This window comes from Colius striatus, chromosome 4, assembly GCF_028858725.1.
Source record: "Colius striatus isolate bColStr4 chromosome 4, bColStr4.1.hap1, whole genome shotgun sequence".
Classification (NCBI taxonomy): domain Eukaryota; kingdom Metazoa; phylum Chordata; class Aves; order Coliiformes; family Coliidae; genus Colius; species Colius striatus.
Window position 1 is genome coordinate 44,154,038 of NC_084762.1, and position 22,151 is coordinate 44,176,188.

The window sequence follows — 22,151 nt, forward strand, 5'->3', positions numbered from 1 at the left end:
CACTTTTTGTTTTGCTATTTCATACTAGTACATTTTTTCCCTGTAATTATTTTTTATAATAACTTCAATGTAAAACACTTTTAAGCTAGCTAAGATTTTTTGTACTTGTACTTGGGTCTTTGTTCTGAAAATGTACACACTACACATATATTTAACTTCAAGCAAACAGAGAATAACCACTGAGAGTTGGCATGCATTTAGTTAGGAATGTATGTAAGTGAGGTCCAAGTTTCGAGTTCATGTTTTGCCACTAAGGTAAGAGAAAGGTGAAAAACCTGAAATGCTTGTGGGCCTGAAGCAGTCCAACTTTTCTGTCATAGCTGTAACAATCACTTATTGGTATAGGTAACTATTACCATGGCTCACATTAATAAAATCTCAAATGTCTTTGTTTGCCAGCAGCTCTGTGATTGCCTCTAAATGGTTAAGCACACTATGATACATATATATTAAGGAATATAAAAAAAAAATTAAAAGGTCAGATCCAACATGATGCAGCTGGAGAATGATGCAAAGAAAAAAATATTGGAAAATTAAGGACAAAATCACATGAAAGATCACTCATTTACATAGAACAGCCTGGGTGTTATTAGAAATGTGGCAACAAGTGAAGAAAATAGATCATCTACCATCTGCAGACAATTAAACTCAAAACTGCTGCTGCATAATATTCTGAAATATCCCTCTGCAACACTGAAATGCAGTGTTGATAGTAGCTGCTAGAGTACTGTTGCTGTTGGAATTAAAATATTATAATATCCTTTTCTCTCTCATAATTAATGAAAGCCTTCCAATATTGCAAAATTAGAACAATGATGTCTCCCTCTTGAGAACTGGATTCCTAGGAGACAACCAAGATGTTTCTATCCAGACAGTGTTGTAAGTCATATCAGAAAATATGGTCTTAATATAAATCACAAAACACTACAAAGTTGATAGCAATAAACTTGGAGGAGTTTTGGAACATTTTCAACTTCATCCGCTGAGATTTTACAGTCATTTAGGTTGAAGAAAGAGTAGGTATATGAAAGCCATATCTCAAGCAAAATACGACAACCTTCATTACCATTGGTACAAAAATATCTTTCTGATTTGTGTTTGTTTGTTTGTTTAATTATCTTGTCAAAAATAATGAGAGTGGAAGCCCTGCAGTCCCCACATTTGTGTATACATCAAATACACACAGAGGTCCTGGAAGCCTTTCTCTACAGAAAATTAAGATCAGAAGACTCTGCATCACAAGAATATGCTGTCTGATCCTTCTCCTAGCAAAGTGGCAAATGTTCCCTTTGACTTCAGCAGAATCAGGAGGTGAACTTTCAGCTATACAAACCCCACTATTACAATGCTAAATTAAACTAAAAATTATTGTAATCAGGATTTTTATATGATCTCTAAAATCATACATTTAATAGAAGTTTCATTTTTTAAAACATGATGATCCTGGATGCCAGGTAGGGCTGCTGATGCATTTAGTGCAAGCCTCAAATCCCATGGGAATGAAATAGGGGAAGCTTTCAAGAAACAAGAGGACAGTTGACTGCACTGTCATGTTTGTTTTACAGGGTATAGTTTATGGCACAGACCCTTCTCCAGTAAAACACTTCCATGTCCACTTTAAGAATCATAGAATCATAGAATTATTTGGGTTTAAGATTATCAAGTCCAAGCTCACCACTAAACCATGTGTTTCAGCATCTCATCCACATAGTTTTAAATATCTCCAGGGATGGTGACTCCACCACCTCCCTGGGCAGCCTGTTCCAATGTTTAACAACCCTCTCAGTGAAAAAGTTCTTCTTAATCTCCAATCTAAACCTTCCCTGGTGCAACTTGAGCCCATTTCCTCTCATCCTGTCACTTGTTACTTGGGAAAACAGACTGATTCTCAAGTCACTACCACCTCCTTTCAGGTATTTGTAGAGAGTGATAATGTCTCCCCTCAGCCTTCTCTTCTCCAGACTAAACATCCCCAGTTCCCTCAGTCACTCCTTATAAGACTTGTGCTCCAGACCCTTCACCAGCTTTGTTGCCCATCTCTGGACACACTCCAGCACCTCAATGTCCTTCTTGTAGTGAGGAGCCCAAAACTCAGCACAGTATTTGAGGTATGGCATCACCAGTGCTGAGTACAGGGGAACAATCAATTCCTTGGTCCTGCTGGTCACATTTCCGACACAGGCCAGGATGCCATTGGCTTTCTTGGCCACTCGGGCACACTGCTGACTCATGTTCAGCCTGCTGTCAATTAATACCTCCAGGTCATTTTCTGCAGGACAGCTTTCCAGCTGTTGTTGTGGCCCAAGTGCAGGACCTGGCACTTGGTCTTGTTGAATCTCATGCAAATGACCTCAGCTCATTGCTCCAGCCTGTCCAGGTACCCCTGAAGAGCCTTCCTGCCCTCAAGCAGATCTACACACCCACCTAGTCTGATGTAATCTGCAAACTTCCTGAGGATGCACTTGATCCCCTCATCCAGAACACTGATAAAGATGTTAAACAGAACAGGCCCCAACACTGAGCCCTGAAGATCACCACTGGTGACTGGTTGCCAACTGGATTTAACTGCATTTCCCACCACTTTCTGGGCCTGGCCATCCAGTCATTTTTCCACCCATCCAAGCCACAGGCAGCCAGTTTCTCCAGGAGGATGCTGTGAGAGACTGTGTCAAAGGCTTTGCTAAAGGCAGAATAGTTGGAACATAGTCAGTGAGAATACTTTTTGTGCTCAAAATTGGGTACATAACTGACAATTAGGGTCTAAAAGTACATGATTTCCCACAAAAATTCTAGAGTACGTCTACTAACTCCAATGGCCTACTCTAGACTGTAGGTATTTTCAGGATCAGACTTGATTGTACCAGTTTTATACATGAATGACCTAAAGCACTTCTTTTTAGCTTTTAAGTCCATCCAGTGTGAACTTTTAAAGATAACAGAAACACAGAATATAAACATTTCAGAAATGTTAGTACACAAAAACTAGATGTTGTACTGGAGAGTGATTGCAACCCTATTTGTAAGAAGCACTGTAATACATAGATAGAGCTTAAGAAGCTTACTGTCTAGTAGCTATACTGTAGTCACAAAACTCAGTGGAAAATGGTGTGTGTCTATAAGAGGTCAGGCACAGTGGTCAGAGAAGCCTTTGTTTTCTGGGGCACAGGCAATGTGAATGTTGTACTAAGCTGTTTTTGGCAGGGTGTGGATAGAAGAGGAGGTGAACAGGGAAGGACAATTCTCTGTCTTGCCCCATTGCAGGTATGGTGACTTCTGACCTAGAGACAGTATTTTTTCATTTTTCTCTAGTCCATATGAGGGAAGTCCAAATAAATCACAGAAGCCTGCTTTTTGTTGAAGTAGCTCTGTTAGATCTGTAGAGCAAAGAAATCTGCTTGGTTACAGATGATTAACATCATATTCAAATATGTCATGCTCTCAATTTTATTATAAGAAATGAATATAGTTTAAAAATATAATACAGACATTCCGTGTATAAGCACAGAAATCAGCACTTTACAGAAGCCCACCACCCTCGCCTCAATTTTACACCAAGAACTCTAAATGCCATTGAGGATACCTCTGGTTTCAAAGTCCTCACAATAACTCCTCACATTATTTAACAGGTACTATAAAGATTTCTGAAACATGCTTTCAAAACGGAAATGTACGGAGATGTGTTTAAAATAATAGCTGCATTTCTCACATCTCCATTGCCAAATGGGTTAGCTCAAAGTAGCTTGTTGCTATGGGAGCTATTCCAATCCAGAAAGATACTCTTGCTTCTCAAATGAGAAAGTAAGATTTTTCAGTCAGTCAAATAATTGAAATACTCAAACATATAGTAGTGATTAGAAATACAAATCTTCAAATAGTTTTAAATCCATTCCTCTAATCATCTATTATGATTTCTGAGATAACGTAGTCCACTCCTGGTATCAGTGAAGTTACCAGAAAACAACACAGGATTCCACTTGAAGCTGTAATTAATCTCCCATCTATATTTTATTGGAGTTTAGTTTAGATATTTCAAAGTTTTCTGTGGTTTAGCAAGTAGTCACTTAGAACTACAACTACTTCCTCTGATTTCAAAAAAACCCCACCAGAGCACTGTAAAAAATATGTTTGTTACATTAGGGAGGATCCAGCCTTTCAACAGAGGCAGCTGTATGCTAACATTTCTGCTGTTTTTTAAGTAATGAGATTACCATCCATCCTATTTAGATTCAGTGATGGTGGTAGTGGAATTGTGAAGTCTACATGTAAAGGAAAGCTTGTTAAAATCAATTATGTTAGGGATAGTCACTATGAGACAAGTATGATCTCCTGCAAGGAACAGCGTTACGGATTTCCAGGGATAAAGTTTCATACTTTTAGCAGGTGCCTAAATCGCAAAATGATATTACTTGTTCCTATTCACAGCAGTAGTTTCTTTCCATTTCCTCTATTACAATCTCTAAATAATACTATTCCATCACTTCCGTTTTCAGGCTTTGAAGTTGCCACCAGCTAGAGGTACTAAAAAGGTGAGACTACAAAGATAATTGCAGATTGATTCTAGCCTTCAAAGTTAAATGTATCAGCAGCATGTTCACCTTTTCCTGATTGGAGATCAAATCTATAGTTCGCACTGCCTCAATTATGCAAGCTTGTCTCACAAATGTAGTATCATGTGCCGACAAACCAATAAATATACGTGATCTGTACAGTGAAAATGAAGAACATGATTTCTCCACATTTCTTTTATAAAGTAATTAACATATTTGCTTCTATTAAAGAGTAATTTTTCACTATGGATGTACAAGCAGCTAGTGTGCAGTCTACAACTGGAAATTTTACAATTCTATTATATACAGAAAAGACAAAAAAATTTGAGATCATATAAAAACCCACATAATATATTTTTTTAAATCCTGTATTCAAGTAGATAACTAAAAATGAGTCATGTGTTTATTATCAAAAACAAACAAACAAACTTCCTAAATCTCAGCTAGAGATGCAAATGAATAATTTAAAATTCTGCAATAGGTTTAATGATGTCTTTTAGCAGTATAAACTCTTCTGGAAGCTTCCAAAGAGCACGTGAGGGAAAGGTCAGTTATCCAAAATAAGGAATCCATAATATTAACATACCTTTTGTGGCTACTCTGACGCAGTCAATTTTGGTTTCCTGTGTCAAATAAAGTGGAAAAAAGTTTTATCTTGTGTTTCTGAGCAAAGAAAGTCACCCATAATTCTGTTCTTAAAAGTATTAATAAAATGTCAGAGAAGTGTTCAAGTCTATGATTCTATAATTACATATTTAACTGCTTATTAAGCAATTCCAACATTCTTTCATAATATGGACAAATATTGTTCAGGTATGGTACAGAAACATTTCACTTAAGATTCCTCCAAAAGTACAAAATATGTGAAAAATATTCTCAAGAGTACAGGCAAGTGTTCAGCTTTCTTACTCTGACAATATAATGACCTTGGGAGATTTTTCTTTTTCTTACAGATAGTACAGTTCAAGAGATCACGTTACACAGTTTTAGAAACGGAAAACAATCAATGGTGTTTCACATTTCTGCACTGTCAGTGCACTGTGAAAGAGGGACTATAATGGTCTCTGGCAGAAAACATTTCCAGGCTGTCAGCACAGACATCCAAAGCTTATCAAGAATGGAAAGGCTCTGGGTAGGTCTCTCCAGGAAATGAAAAACAATTCCAGGAAGAATTAGTTCAAAGAAACATGATCTGAGAACACCTTTTTACACACTTTTTATTTCAATTCCATCTACTTGTTTTTCTTTCACTGTTTGCAGAAAGGGGGGATAAAAAGTGGTTTCTAATTCAGTCAGGGCAATCACATAACAAAATGGGAGTTCAAGATGTTACAAACTAAAGTAATGGGACTGGACAGGCCAAGACAGATATGCTAAAATCCACAATCAAATTTGGCTTAAACTTCAAAGAAATCACAACACTTTCCTCTTCAAAGCAAGAAAACAAAAAAAAAAAACCCAACACCCCATCCCCACCCCAAGAAAAGATAATAAGAAAAAAAGCCAGTCAAATACACTCACTGGATGGATTTTAGATAGTAAGACAGTAGTGGTAATGCATTACTTTGCCTACTCACTATTGGCAAAATGTGCTGATTTACCCTTCTCTTTCCTGTAACCTTTAATCATTAAGCAATATTGTGTTAGGAAAACTGTTATTTTTTTAACTCAGTTCGTTGAATTTCACAGTTACTTCATTTTCTCATTAGCAATTAAATTGGGCATCTTGCTAGTTGATGCCAATCAAACTATTTACACATACACACTGCACAAAACCACACCTGCCTTAAGACTTACCCCATTGGCTCTGCTAGCAGCTTGGAAATAGATGCTGTAGCTCTTATGAGGAAGAAGAGGAGTGTTCCAGAAACCACTGTAGGTTTTGTTATCACCGATAGTGAAAGGCTGAGCAGCCTGTAAACCATTGGCTGGAAACTCTGCAGCAAAGTAATACCGGGAATTTAAAAGTGAGGCATTCTGGAAATGAATGGGCACTGGGTAACACTTCAGGATTTCAGTTGTCTTTTTGGTCCTTCGTGGGCGTTCTTCTTCAACAACTATTTGATAGACACTAAAGGTGTAGAAAGGAAAGAAGAAAAGAAGCAAATAGGTTATTTTAAGAACTCGGGCAATCAACTAATTCTGAAACCATAATAGCATACCAATATTTATGAAAAAAACAAAACAACAAAAAAACCCAAAACTGTTAAAAGCAAAGGACACAGGAAGAAAATGACACTTTGATATTCAAGTGTAGGAATTTGTGGAACAGATTCATGCTTTCAAACAAATTCATTCTATTTTGAAAAACAAAACTAGCCATACCCATCATGGTTTTTCATTTTCTCGTTCAAACTCTTGTACCAAAAAAGTTTGCTTGGTAACTGCTAAAATGTAGAATTAAGTATTACTTTGTTCACAGAATTAAGTATAAAGCTATAGATTCCATTATATAACCTGCTTATCTTGTCTAAACAAATTGAAATGAGTAGTAAGATAAAAATGAAGAAAGAAATTACAAAGAGATGGGCAACAGTATTTGCTTAACTGTTGACATAACTATTTATAAAAGTATACATATAGTAAAACATAGTCTTTTAAAGTTTTGGTGGCATATTAACTGTTACTGAGCAAGAATAAAACACTTTTTGACAAAAGTTATCCTCATTCAGCACAGCACTTTTACATGTTTTAGTGATAACCATGTTTGTAAGTGTTTCTGCATTCTGCAAAGCAATTCAGTTTACACTTCAATTCTTTGCTGTACTAGGACCTACAGGGAACAGACCACCCTTCTCCACTGTAAAGGTGCTACAGACATTCAAGCAGTAACAAAGAAATTGTAATTTCTGCTGTATATGCAAACAGTCTAATTATACCCTTGCAGACACTATAAAAGCCTGAGTCAGTGCTTTCAAATTTGTGAAGTGGGAAGTCCATGTCTCTAAAGAGGACTGGCTTGCAAGTTTATTGCTTCACCAGGGACCACTGATTCTTAATCATTACTTGTCTCCTGGAACCTTGAATCCCAGTAAGCAAGTCAGTATAGGTAACTGATGTTAATGTGGCAATGTGTGTGGACATTTTTGAACATCTTCTGCATTTAAGAGCTTTCAAGTTGGTAACTCATAAAAAGCAGCAATCTCTGGGTAGGGTATATTTCTTTAAAATGAAATATCCATCCAGTCTTCTGTCATGTTGTTCTCACTTTGTCCATAGGTAGACGATTACGTTTACAGAAGACTCTGTCCAAAGTAACTAGAGACTTGGGCTTGGCCTCTGCAGCTCAGTGTGGACCTAATAGGGCTTATTTGGTTTGTCACACCACTGTATAGCTATGTTCATTGCCTTTCTGAAGGCAAATCTGGTTTAGAAATGGTTTAGAAATAAGAGAGATGACTTTGTGTAGTCATGAAGCCAGCTCATAGCCTGAAGGCTCCTGAATCTGCTGTGACTCTGCTAGAATCAAGCTCCTTTGAGTGCTGGCATAGAACTCTCCAGCTCTTGCCATCTCTGGGGCCTTATCAACTTAATGCACAACCAGATTAATGTACTGCTTCTACACTCAAGCTCTCTTTGCACATTCAGATAATGCTGTGTGCTTTAGTGATGTCCCATCAATGAAACTGTTCAAGGTCAAGCTGGATGGGGCTTTAAGCATCATCTAGAGAAAGCTGTCCCTGTCCATTGCAGGGGGGATGGACTAGAGGATCTTTAAAGGTCCCTTCCAAACCAACCCATTCATGATCCTAATATGTCATGATGCTAGGTCTGCAAAACCTTCATGGCTGAATATTACCAAGAGGCAGAAGAATGCCAATTCTCTTGACCACCTTACTGTCCTTTCACCAGACATACTGATCATATGCAACAAACCCTGTTCACTATGTTTTTAAGATCTAGCACCGCCATTAGAACAAGCTGAACTTCCTATGCTCCTGAAAGTTAACATGAATAATGCTTAATATCCCTTCTTCTGCCTGATTTAGACTTTTACCACAGTGGGGTTCTAGTTTGATGTTAACACACTTAAATTTAAGTGTCTTCATGAAGATGTCTAGACATCTTCAAACTCCCATTACGGTCATTGGAGAGTTGCTCCATTCAAAGCAACAGATCTTAAGGACCTGACCAGCAAGGAGGTGTCTGTCTTTGGGATGACTAAATTGCTTTCTAGATTCCACTGACTATAATAACTAAATACTTATCTCACATGTAAAACGTACATCTAAATTTAGGTATTTTAACCTTATGCAGAACATCACACAAAAATATAACCATGTGTAAGTTTGGTACAGACAAGGAGACAAAGAAATGTCTTCAGGATCTGCTTGAAGGCTACTTGTTGTACAATTTGCAGATCTGTGCAACAAAGTCTACACATTTAGCAGAAAGATTTTCATTAGTTGATTAATTCCCGGCTGAGTAGTAAATGAAGGTCAATGTATAGCAACATCTCTTTGATCCTATAAGAACTGATCTGTAAAAACTGGTAATGAAAAATCATAGAATAATATAATAGTAGGGGTTGGAAGAGACCTTTAGAGATCATCTAGTCCAATCCTCCTGCCAAAGCAGGTCCACCTAGATGAGGTTGCATAGGAATGTGTCCAGGAGAGTCTTGAAGGCCTCCAAGGAAGGAGACTCCACACCCTCCCTGGGCAGCCTGTGCCCAGTCCTCTGCTGTCCTGGCCATCCTACTATCTTTGCTGGACTGGGCTTCCTGAGGGCTGGCCTTGGCCGTAAAGACCGAAATGAAGAAGGTATTCAGTAGTTCAGCCTTCTCTGCATCCTTGGTCACCAGGGCACCTTCTGTGTTCAGCAGTGGGCCCACATTTTCCTTAATCTTCCTTTTGCTGATGGTATACCTGAAGACGCCCTTCTTGTTTTCCTTTACTTTCGTGGCCAGGTTTAATTCTAAAATGGTTTTAGCCTTCCTGGTTGCATCCCTACATGCTCTGGCAATGTTCCTATACTCTTCCCATGAAATCAAGCCCTGTTTCCACCTCTCATACATGGCTACTTTCTCCCCCAGTTGTCCCTGTAGATCTTTGTTCATCCATGGAGGCTTCCTGCCTCCTTTTCCTGATTTCCTACATGTGGGGACACATTGATCCTGGGCTTGGAGGAAGTGGTGCTTGAAGATCAACCAGCTGTCTTGGGCATTTCCACTTTCTAGGATTTTATCCCATGAGATCCCTTTAAGTAGGTTTTTGAAGAGGTCAAAGTCAGCTTGCTGAAATTCAGGGTCACAATCCTGCTTGGTGCCCTGCTTCTTCCACACATTATCTTGAACTCCATCATCTCATGGCCCTCCATGGCTGAGCTCCAGTCAAGTGAGCTGTCCTACCACATCTCCGTGACTGCAATGAGGTTATACATCCTGCATCCACATCCACATCTCCAGTTCCTCCTTTGTATTCCCCAGGTTGTGTGCATTGCTGTACAGGTAAGGCAGGGGCTTACTCAAACACACAGGTTTCCCTGCATGGATGTAAGAGGATCCTCCCTGATTTGATACTCCCTCAGGGTGGTCAGACTTCTGAATCTCATCATGGTGCGCAGCTGAGGGGCACTTACCATTGCAGTCCCTGCTCTGTCCTATTTCATGCTAGACAGGATGGTTTGTTCTTTGTCATTTCTCCCCCACCTGCCAGGTCCTTCAGCCCTCATGATTAGGTTGGCCAGTCTATTCCCAAATATTCCAGTGCCCTTATGAGAGAGGTGTATTCCATCCTACACTATCAAGTTAAAGTCCTCAAAGAAGGTTCCATTGTCATAAAACCCAAAACCTTCCCACTGGCACCAACCTTTTAAATAGGAGTTAAGTTGCATTCATGACTTCCCCTTTTCCTCTGGTGGACAGGATGGAAGAGAAAATAACCTGTGTCCCTCTACCCTTCACTTGCTCTTCCAGAGTTTTAAAATCCTTTTTGATTCTGGAGTTATCATGCCCCATTACATCATTCATCCCCACATGGAAGAGGAGTAGGGGATAGTAGCCCACATCCCCGAAGAGCCGTGGCACTCTCTCAGTCACATCAGGGATCTTGGCTCCCGGCAAGCAGCAAACCTCTCATGACTTCTTATCTGAACAACAGATGGGTCTCTCACTGTCTCTTAACAATGAGTCACCCACAACAAGCACTTGTCGCCTCTTTTTTACTGGTGCCTATTACCTGTTGCCGGTGGAGTAGCTGATGGTGAATTATTTGCTGAGTTTTCTCCTTCTGGACCTTGTTCATCTATGACCCCTGTCGTTAATGCCTCATACTTATTTGTAATTGGCACGCTGGAAGGAGGCTTATGAAGGGGAGGCCTGTTTTTTTTTTGGTACCAGTGTCCAAGGCATTTCGGTTTCACTGGAGGCTTGCATCTGATTGTGGAATCATCTGTCTATCTCTACCTATGCTCCTCTAATACTATGTAGTCTACCAATGGTTTCCTGCAGCTCTTTCACCTGACGCTGCAGCTCTTGAACTTGAGGGCACCTATGACACATACTTACCTCAGCAACAGCTGTGCCTAAACATTGTGAACACCTCCTGCAGTCCGCCTGGACTGGAGCATCCTTGCTGACCAGCTCTGTGTGGGTGGATGTGTCAATCTTCACCAGGATATTCTCCATCTGAGCCTTCGCTTTAGCCCTCAGATGAGTGCCCACCATGTTGTTAGCTTGAGACAGGAGCATTTCTCTGACTTGTGGTTCTCTGTGTGGGCTGTAGGATCATTCCCTGCCTGTCCTCCTTGTGCCAGCTGTTGCGCCATGCCCTTACTGATGTGCCAGCTGCCCGTCCTGTTGGTTTGCCTGTCCTGTTCGTCATGGTCATGGTCGCTCGCGTTCACTGGGGAACGCCTAAATCCCCCGTGGTTGCTGCGGCTCTCCCTCCCAGCAAGACCATCTGCCTTGCGAGAGCTACTGGCTCCTGGTGGCTCTCCTCGCTTCTCCTCCACTCCCTGTGCTCCAGGAAGACCCCTGGTTACCTCAGTCTGACGCTCAGTCTCAAAAAATAAAAAGAGCCACGGCCACGTGTCCCGTTGATTCAGTGGACATCTATGTTACAATATTGTTTCTCTTCCAAATCAACCTCTCACATGATTTTAGCAGTTAATAGAAGAACAGTTGCTTAGAACTGGGATCCCAAGCTACTTTGAAGAGAGTGCATTGCCTTGTCTAACTACTGTTTTACAGTGAATCTACATTAAATATCATTTGTGAATTTAAATGGAATATTTTAAAAAAAAAGTAGAAGGTGATGTAAGCATCTATTCTTGCAAAGGTAGCGAAGCTCATTACACTTGCCTAATACTGCAGCAAAGATAAGAAACTTTCAGTTTTACTAAAGCATGATGGACAGTTAACTATTTTATTTGTCTGTTGCCTTCAGGAGAGTATTGGTACCTTTTTTATTGCTGCAGGACTGAGTATAAGATTGACCTCAGAACAGACAAGGTAATAGGACCTTTTTCAGCACTGGTTGAATCATACTTCACTCCCTGATTAAAGCTAAAGATTGTAGATATTTTAGAAACAAATCTTTCATTAAAATGCTCCTTTTCCTCTGGAAAATTCATGTTAGTTACACCACATGCACTACTCCTTGCACATTGCATTTTAAGTGCCTGCCATGTATTCATTTTCGGATACATTAAAGAAAGAACTAAGTTGACTGGAGCAATTTCAAACTCAAAATATCTTTTCATCCTTACTCTACAAGACAAATTAGATTTGCAAGCATCTAGACCTCAAATCTATTTGCTCTTTAATAATTTAAGCACTAAAAGGTCAAGCAGCTCTTTCTGTTCCCCTTTATCAAAATCCAAGTGCTAATGAAAAATAACTAAATCCTATCTGCTGCCCAATTTCCACACACTGCTGTTTCTCTGATGTAAATTAACACATTATAGGCACCTGGGTCAACGGAAACCTGACAGAACTTTATGAGTGATACGTTTTACATTTGTACAAATGAGATAATCTTGCCAATGAATTTTACAAAATTATACCAAATTACTATTTAAATCCAAAAGCTTCCTCTAATTCTTACTATTAAAAATGTTTTCTTTAATAGGTAACAGCTGAATTGCTTCTCTGAAAAGAGTTTAAGCTTAGAGAATTGAGCTAGCACTGCAACAGGACTCATTCCTCTCAGGTATTAAGTCAGATTTTCTGCATGTTTGAAGTAGCATTATTCCTTTTTCATACCTTTACATTTCAGAGAATAAAGTCTTCCTACCTGTAATTCAAGTCCTAAAATCTACACTAAAGTGAAAGGTGCCAAAAGCATATTGGCTATTGGTAGAACTTAGATGGGACTTTCTGAAGGAAAGAAACGTATTTTAAGTTTAAATCACATTATGCAGTTCTACTATCGAATTCCAATGCCTTTGAAATTGAACACAAAATCTAATTTTACATAGACTGAAACTTAGTGTTGCAACAAGAAAGAAACATATGGAAATTACTTTTAACTTAGGATTTGAAGATTTCTCATTTCTGGATTAAAAAGGGTGTCTGGGAAAAGAAAAAAAAAATATGTAATTTTTAAGCCACTTTTTAACAATTCCAAAACAGTTCCAAATTAAAATGCTGGTGCAGAGATACAGATCTGAACATAACAAGGACTGTAATTTTTGTTAAGAATTAGACATCCCAGGCTCCTCAGATATTTACTGAAATTGGGTTGCTTAAATTGAAATGGTCTGTTAACGTCTGTTAAATATACTGAGTTTTTTTCAGACAGACTTGAAAAAAAGACATGAAAGAAGTAAGAAAATATGTTAACTCGGTAATCAAAGATGTTAAGAATATTTAGACAAATGAACCATACAATTCAATCAATTGAAAAGAAGACATTGTTCCACATTACTGGAATGCAAGAAATCAAATTTTAGTTAAACAAGTCTCATTCAAAATGACAAGATTATTTTCCAAGGGCCTCCTGGGTACAAGGGACTTCAGGATTCTTAAGAGAGAAGTCTTTGACATGTACTATCTAGGTATTTATCAATTGAAACTTATGAATTTATAATAAAACCTCCACTAAAAGTAATTCCAAGTTGAAAACAAAGGGAACACAAGCTTGATTACTTCACTACGGAAAATGTCAGCTCTCTGTCTTCCCTATTAAAACGGTCTTGATACTTCATCTAACTGAAGTCTCAGCCTAAGGACCTGAATTTAGACTATGGTTATCTGAATTTATTCACTAGTCTTAATACAACTGTTGTGTATGACTCCAGGCAAGTGAACTAAATATTCTGTGCCTCAATTTTCCAGCTGTAAAATGAGAATGGGAAAGTTTCTTATTCCTTTGGCCTGGCCTTCCACTGTTCAAAACAAAACAAAAAAATCTCTTGAAGACCTTTTTTATTTTTCTTGAAAAAAAAAATAATTTTTTTTTAAGCTAGGAAATTGACAAAGTCTGCAAAGCTGTTAAGATCCATTAACAGTGCCTCTAATGGCTGTGTAAACAGTTGGGCTAACTGCGTACTGTCATGATGACACTGCAAAGCCTAATCTGAAATTTTCTGCTCATTAAAGAAAGTCTCTTCTTAGACTCATGTTTTATTATAAACATATATTACTGGTACTTTTTATAGATCTATTTGTATAACTTGAATTGCATGCTTCCTTTGTTTTAATGCTAACAGATTCAAACAATACAATAATCTTTAATCTACATTATTTAAGTTACTTATTCCCATAGTCTGACTTTATATAAAGGCTAGAACCACTTCACTTTACTCTTCTACCCAGAGAGTGGTGATCAATGGTACAGAATTGAGTTGGAGGCCTGTGGCCAGTGGACTTCCACAGGGATCAGTTCTGGGGCCAGTCTTGTTCAACGTCTTCATCAACCACCTGGATGAGGGTACAGAGTGTACCCTCAGTAAGTTGGCTGATGACACCAAACTGGGAGGACTGGCTGATTCCCCAGAAGGCTGCGCTGCCATTCAGCGGGATCTTGATCGGCTTGAGAGCTGGGCAGAGAGGAAACCTCATGAGGTTCAACAAGGGCAAGCGCAGAGCCCTGCACCTGGGAAGGAACAACCCCATGCACCAGTACAGGCAGGGGACTGAGCTTCTGGAGAGCAGCTCTGCAGAGAGACTAACCATGAGCCAGCAATGTGCCCTTGTGGCCAAGAAGGCCGATGGCATCCTGGGATTCATTGAGTGTGGCCAGCAGGTTGAGGGAGGTTCTTCTCCCCCTCTGCTCTTCCCTGGTGAGGCCCCATCTGGAGTTCTGTGTCCAGTTCTGGGCTCCCCAGCTCAAGAGGAACAGGGAAGTGCTGGAGAGAGTCCAGCGCAGGGCCACCAAGATGATCAGGGGACTGGAGCATCTTTCATATGAGGAAAGGCTGCAGGAACTGGGGCCATTTAGTCTAGAGAAGAGGAGATTGCACGGAGATTTCATTAATATTTACAAATATCTAAATGGTGGATGTCAGGAGTTTGGGGCATCCCTTTTTTCTATTTTATCTAGTTACAGGACAAGGGGTAATGGGACACAAGAAGTTCAATTTAAACATAAGGAAAAACTATTTCACTGTGAGGATGATGGAGCACTGCAACAGGCTGCCCAGGGAGAGTGTGGAGTGTCCACCTGCTTTTGCAGAGTGGTTGGACTAGATGATTTCTAAAAGTCTCTTCCAATCCCTACCATTCTATGATTCTACTAGAATATAAAAATTCCAATAGATAGCAAAATTAAGAAACTTCCAAACCAATTTGTTATCTCAGTTTTACGTCCATGATGAACTTGATTGCTCAACCTGTAACAGTCTGTAGGGTCCCCAAAATTTCACCAATACTTGTGTAGACACTGAAAGTTCTTCTATTGTTTTACCACTTAAGTCATAAGTATTTTCTAAAAATATCAGTTGTTTCATTCATGTTTTACGTTCAAAGCTTCATACATCTTTGTTCGTCATACGTTACGTAAGGAGTTTATTTGACACTGCTTCTATAAAAAAACAGGCAATCTTTGTATAATTTTTTTTTAATATAGGGTGCAACATAACTTCCTCTTAATCTCTGTTATCAGTTCTCTCTGATATGTTTGTAACATAACTATATGAATTAACACTGGAGATTTTGAGCTATTTCTTCCTGCTCTTACATCGCACTAGATTCTTGTAATTCATCCTATGGCTTAAAATTCTACAGTACTAGAAATCAGATTTAAACCGTATCATGAAATGGAAGAGGAAAATTACACTTTAAAGGGCAGGAATTAATAATTTACATCTAGCAGGTAAATAGAAGAAGGCTACAAGAAATTGCTACGAACTCTTCTACTGAGCAAGAGTCTGTTATTTATTATAGGTGGCATTAAACAAAGGTGATAATGACAATCCCTGATTTATCATAGAATCATGGAATCATTTCAGCTGGAAGAGACCTTTAAGATCATCGAGTTCAGCCTTTGTCCTAGCCCTATCAACCACTAGACCATTTCCCTAAGTGCAATATTGAACCTTCATAGCTACATAGCCTTTGCCAGTGGGTCAGGAGCTCTACCAACACATAATATATACTGAATAAAATCTACTCCACATGCTGTCATTCTCAGTACCAATGTGTAGCCACAGAACCAGCTGAACAGTAGTCCTGTCCCTCTGATCACTGTAAAATTTTGCACCTTTTGTCAAAGAGGGAAGCAGACACTGTTCAACTGTGACTTGTTTTCCTATCAGAGACAATTCTTATATTCAACACCAACATTTACAGGCTGAAAGAACTGGGTTCAGTGATATATGTCCCTGGGGAGGGTATAGTTTCAGGACAAGGGCAGTGTGAAAGAACATAAACACGGGTAGTTTATGTAGGAGAGGTGACTTTTCCAAGCATTGGCAGTGAATCCATGTAAATGAGTTTGGAATTATTTTTTTCTTTTCTGAGAGTGAATTGTCACTGTGACAGGCGGGTAGAGACTCAATCAACAATGCCATCAACTTGGAGTTCATGGAGTTTATGGAGTTCAACTACGACCAGGGAGTTTTTTTAGCAAAAGGACAAATGAGTATGTGTACAAATGACGGGGAAGACTGTTTAAGGTAGCCCCTGCTACTTTAGAAACATTATATTTGGGAGATGGGGGATTTTCTGGGCTTTAAGCAAAATACAGCCCTGCCTGCTATAGCTTCTCAACTGGGAAAAAAAATTAAGAAGCTTTAAAAAAAATAATCTCGCTTGAATGTAAGGTTAAAATATGAAAATATAGAACTTATAGTAAAGAAAACCAAACTGCTCTCCAATTGGTTGTACCAATGCCAACAACAATGGAAGTATTGTTTAAGTAACATACTAAGATCTAAAAAAGAAGGTGAACTAGGTGATAACGCAAATAGCATTGGCAGCACAGAAGCAATTAAGATTCTTGCAACTGTTCACATTTAAGCACTTGGCATACCAGTGTTGAAGGTGTATTGCCTTTTCTTTTTGTGAGTGAAGGGTGTCTTAAATCTCTATAACTTTTTGTCTGTATCTCTGCTCAAAGTTGGGAGGTTTTATGCAAACAAAACTTCCACAATCTTTGGCAGGTTTCTAAGTCTACAGGATAGTTGGTGCTTCCACAGTGTAGGAAAGGGACTTAGAAAGAAAATGCCTTGTGCGAGTAGCATGTTGAAATTTGAATGGTAATGATTCTACTTCCAGAGCAGGCTTTATTTACTGGCCTTGCAAGTCAATAAATAAGTCTAGTTAGATTCTCCAAGGCAGGATCTGTCTTCGTTCTCAGGAAACGTTATTACTGGGTCCTGAAATTTCCAGCCCATGGGAAAAGTCACACTGGAGAAAGCCACAAATCTTTCAGAATCAGACCTGGAGTGAACATGAGAGGGACTAATATTACATAGCACCTCCATTGTCATGCAAGGAGTCCTATTTCTCAGATCAATCAAAGCAGAAATATCTAAACAGCTGTAAAGGAGGAGATAAGACAGCTTAGGTTCAGCCCTTAGAGATACTGCCAAATGCAAACTCTCAGGTGTCATAATAAGCTTTATCTTCACAGACCCAAGTCCATTGGGGAACAGTATCTGGTTTTTAATGTAAAACTCCTAAGCTGCTTTGTGACTGCCCAACTCTTTTGTATGGACAGCCTCAAAGACTTAAAAGTCAGTATTTACAAAGAGGATTTTCTGGGAAAAAAACATCCAAGCAAACCTCTCCTTAGTATTCCTATGAATTTATACAGGAAATCCTGATAGTTCTTATATGGGGAGCACTATGTCACTGAAAGTTAAAGATATTTTGCTTGTTTTTTCCTCCAAGGACAGTCGCAAGGGGAGCACAGGACAATGCATTCAAGTGGTAAAGCAATGGCTACCATAAGTTTAGCATGGATTAAAATGCTTTTTTTCCAAATATAGAAGAAATTATAAATGTCTTTCTTATAAGTCTGCCCTCTGTGATTTAAGGAGATATCAGAGCCCAGGCTCCAAAAATTCTTAGAAGAAAGGAAAAGGAGACAGAGTCCTTCCACCTTCCAGTGGCCAGATGAGTGCCACCTAGTCCTGATGACATGGTACATTTAAGTTTGTGTCTTATTTCCTAGTATATGAGTTCACTCTTTTAGACAATCTAAGCACACACTTTGCCAGCCTTGTAGTCACAGGTAATCACATACCGTTCCTGAAATCTTGTCCAGGTGAGGATGAAGGGTAAATTGAGAGTTTGTGGGTTAGAATTAAGGGTCAGGCTAGTAGATGTGACACTGTTGTGGGTGTCTATTATAGGCCACTTGATCAGGATGGGAAAGTTGATGAGGCCTTCTACAGTCAGCTGGGAGCAGCCTCAAAATCACAGGCCCTGGTTCTCATAGTGGATTTCTACTACCCAGACATCTGCTGGAAGACCTACATGGCTAGACACTTACAGTCCAGAAGGTTCCTTCATTGCATTGATGATAACTTCTAGATGCAAATGGTGAATGTGTCAACTAGGAGAGAGCACTGCTGGATCATGTACTCACAGACAAGCAGGGCCTGATTGAAGCTGTGAAGGTTGAGGGCAGCCTTGGCTGCAGTGACCACAAGTTGGGAATGAGTTCAGGATCTTGTTCAGTAGGAACAGAATACCAAGCAGGATCACAACCCTGGACTTCAGCAGGGCCAAGTTTGGCCTTTTCAAGCAATTGCTAGGGGATATCTCATGGCACAGGGTATTTCAGGATAACGGGGCCCAAGGACAGTTGGTCTGTATTCAAGGATAACTTTTCCCAAGCTCAGGATCAGAGTATCCCAACAGATAGGAAATCAAGAAAGGGAGCCAGGAGACCTTTATGGTTAAACAGGGGACTACTGGGCAAACTCAAGTGGAAGAAGAGAGTCTATAGATCACAGAAGAAAGGGATGGCCACTTGGGATGAATATAAGACTGTTAGAGGATGAAGGGAGGCAACTAGGAAAGTTAAAGCCTCATTGGAGTCTCTCTTGCAAGGGAGGTCAAGGACAACAAGAAGGGCTTCTTCAAATACATTGCAGGTAAAACTAACACTACAGGCAATGTAGGCCCATTGTTGAATGAGGTGGGTGCTATGACAAGGCTACAGAGAAAGCAGATTTACTGAATGCCTTCTTTGCCTCTGTCTACACTGCTGGAGACTGTCCTCAGGAGCCCCAGACCCCAGAGGAAGTCAGGTTAAAGGAGGAGTTTTGTTTGGATGAGGACTGGGTTAAGGATCAGTTGAGCAATCTGGATGTACATAAATCCATGGGCCCCAATGGGATGAACCTGCGGGTGCTGAGGGCAGAACTCATTACTAAACCACTCTCCATCACCTTCAGTAAGTCATGGAGAATAGGAGAGGTTCCTGAGGACTGGAGGAGAGAAAATGTCATTCCTGTCTTCAAAAAAGGAAAGAAGGAGAAGCTGGGTACCTACAGACTGGTCAGCCTCACCTCCATCCCTGGAAAGGTCATGGAACGACCTATCTCCAGGAATTTAAAGGACAAGTGGGTCATTAGGAGGCGTCCACGTGGCTTCACCAAGGGGAAATCCTCTTTGACCAACCTGATAGCCTTCTATGAGCGCATAACCAGCTGGTCAGAAGAGGGGAGAGCAGCGGATGTCATCTACCTTGACTTCAGCAAGGCTTTTGACTCTGTCTCCCATAACATCCGCATCAGAAAGCTCAAGCACTGTGGCTTGGATGAGTGGACAGTGAGGTGGATCGAGAGCTGGCTGAATGACAGAGCCCAGAGGGTGGTGATCAATGGCGCAAAGTCGAGTTGGAGGCCTGTAGCCAGTGGAGTTCCACAGGGATTAGTTCTGGGGCCAATCTTGTTCAACATCTTCATCAACTACCTGGAGGAGGGGACAGAGTGTACCCTCAGCAAGTTCCCTGATGACACCACACTGAGAGGACTGGCTGATTCCCCAGAAGGCTGTGCTGCCATTCAGCGGGATCTTGACCGGCTTGAGAGTTGGGCAGAGATGAACCTTATGAGGTTCAACAAGGGCAAGTGCAGAGTCCTGCACCTGGGAAGGAACAAACCCATGCACCAGTACAGGCTGGGGGTCGAACTGCTGAAGAGCAGCTCTGAAGAGGGAGACCTGGGAGTGCTGATTGATAACAAACTAACCATGAGCAGCAATGTGCCCTCATGGCCAAGAAGGCCAATGGCATCCTGAGATGCATCAAGAAGAGTGTGGCCAGCAGGTCAAGGGAGGTTCTTCTCCCCCTCTACTCTGCCCTGGTGAGGCCTCATCTGGAGTCCTGTGTCCAGTTCTGTACTTCTCAGCTCAAGAGGGACAGGGAAGTGCTGGAGAGATCCCAGCGCAGGGCCACCACGATGATCAGGGGACTAGAACATCTTTCATACGAGAAAAGGCTGCGGGAACTGGGGCTGTTTAGTCTAGAGAAGAGGAGATTGCTGGTAATACTAAATTGGGAGGAGGGGCTGACACATCAGAAGGCTGTGCTGCCATTCAACAAGATCTGGACAGGCTGGAGGGCTGATCAAAGAGAAATCTAATGAAATTCAACACAGACAAGTGTTGCACCTCGTAAAGAATAGCCCCATGTACTAGTACAGGTTGGGGAATGAACTCTTAGAGAGTAGTTTAGGGGAAAGAGACCTGGGGGTCCTGGTGGACAACAGGATGACCATGAGCCAGCAATGTGCCCTCATGACCAAGAAGACCAATGGCATCCTGGGCTGTATTAGGAGGGCTTAGTAGGTCAAGAGAGGTTCTCCTCCTCCTCTACTCTGCCCTTGTGAGATCACATTTGGAATATTGTGTCCAGTTCTGGGCCCCTCAGTTCAAGAAGGACAGGGAGCTGCTGGAGAGAGTTTGGCACAGGGCCAGCAAAATGATGGAGTGGAGAATCTCCCTTATGATGAAAGACTGAGGCAGCTGGGGCTCTTGGAGAAGAGGAGACTGAGGGGTGATGTTATTAATGTTTACAAACGTGTAAATGGTGGGTGTCAGGAGGATGAAGCCAGCCTCTTCCTGATGATGTCCAATGACAGGACAAGGGGCAATGGATATAATCTGGAACATAAGAAGTTCCAAAGAAACACAAGGAAGAATTTCTTCACTGTGAGGATGACAGAGCACTGGAAGAGGCTGCTCAGATGGGCTGTAGAGTCTCATTCTCTGGGAACATTCAAAACCCACCTGGATGAGTTCCTGTGTGATCTACTCTAGGTGGTCCTGCTCGGGCAGAGGAGTTGGACTAGAGGGTTTTTTGAGGTCCTTTCCAGCCCTTAAGATTCTGTGATTCTGTGAAATTTTTCTGCCTTTAGAAACAGTTACCATAAATGACGAATCAAAATACAACTTCATTTTGTTAGTAAATAAATCAGACAGAGAAGGAGAGACAGAGAAAAAAAGATCTTTTAAGGATTTCAGTTTGTAATACTTTTGTTTTAGAAGGATAATAAAAGATTGCTGGCATAGAATTGATAGCATATAATTCTGTATTCCATTTTACAACATATAATGTGCTGATGGACTGTAGTTTTAACTCTGTTCATTCCATCCTTTGCAAAAATTAATAAATTAGGTACATATGCTAACCCACCCTTTACTACTGAAATAGCGTATTAAAATTGCGAAGAACTATTTGATCATCAGATATATAAGTTGCGGTTAGACATAACGCCAAAAGCAATTGTGGCACAAGAGGCTGCTTTGCTGTTACCTGAGATTCATTGACCGGAAAGAGAATCAAAACTACTCCCTTAACCCACTCAACCCCCCAAAATCTCAATAAATATTGATGATTTTTATTTTTTTTCTGTCTGGGTATGCAGGCCAATGGTTTATTACTTCTCTCTATTTAAATACCACTGCCTAACTAGGACTTGAGAGTGATGCTACCATACTGGTATACCAGCGTGAGAGACTGTCATAATTACGTGAAATAAGGCTTCTCTATCCCCACTTTCCAAGGAAACGACTACTATAGTATACTTGATACGATCAATTTGTTGAGGGACTTGTTTATAAGTATGGAGCAACTCTCCATACTTATAAAATTGCATAACTATACCCTTGGGTTTTTTTTCTATAAAGATAAGCATATATGTTCCTTTGTCGTCTTGAAGGTAAAGTTTTTAATTATAATTTCTGCTGCTGAAAAGTTCTAA

At 40.3% G+C, this 22,151-nt stretch overlaps 1 protein-coding gene across 7 annotated transcripts in view; it reads right to left on the reverse strand.

The window, feature by feature from the left end:
- The window catches only part of PTPRM (protein tyrosine phosphatase receptor type M), a 485,902-nt gene that overhangs the window by 176,172 nt on the left and 287,579 nt on the right, over window positions 1–22,151 (reverse strand). For all 7 annotated transcript variants that reach the window (XM_061994840.1, XM_061994837.1, XM_061994836.1 and 4 more), the window contains exons 12-13: window positions 6,345–6,618; window positions 5,134–5,170 (exon numbers count right to left, since the gene is read on the reverse strand). In XM_061994840.1, the coding sequence (XP_061850824.1) occupies window positions 5,134–5,170; window positions 6,345–6,618 (311 nt within the window). The remainder of the gene's footprint in view (window positions 1–5,133; window positions 5,171–6,344; window positions 6,619–22,151) is intronic.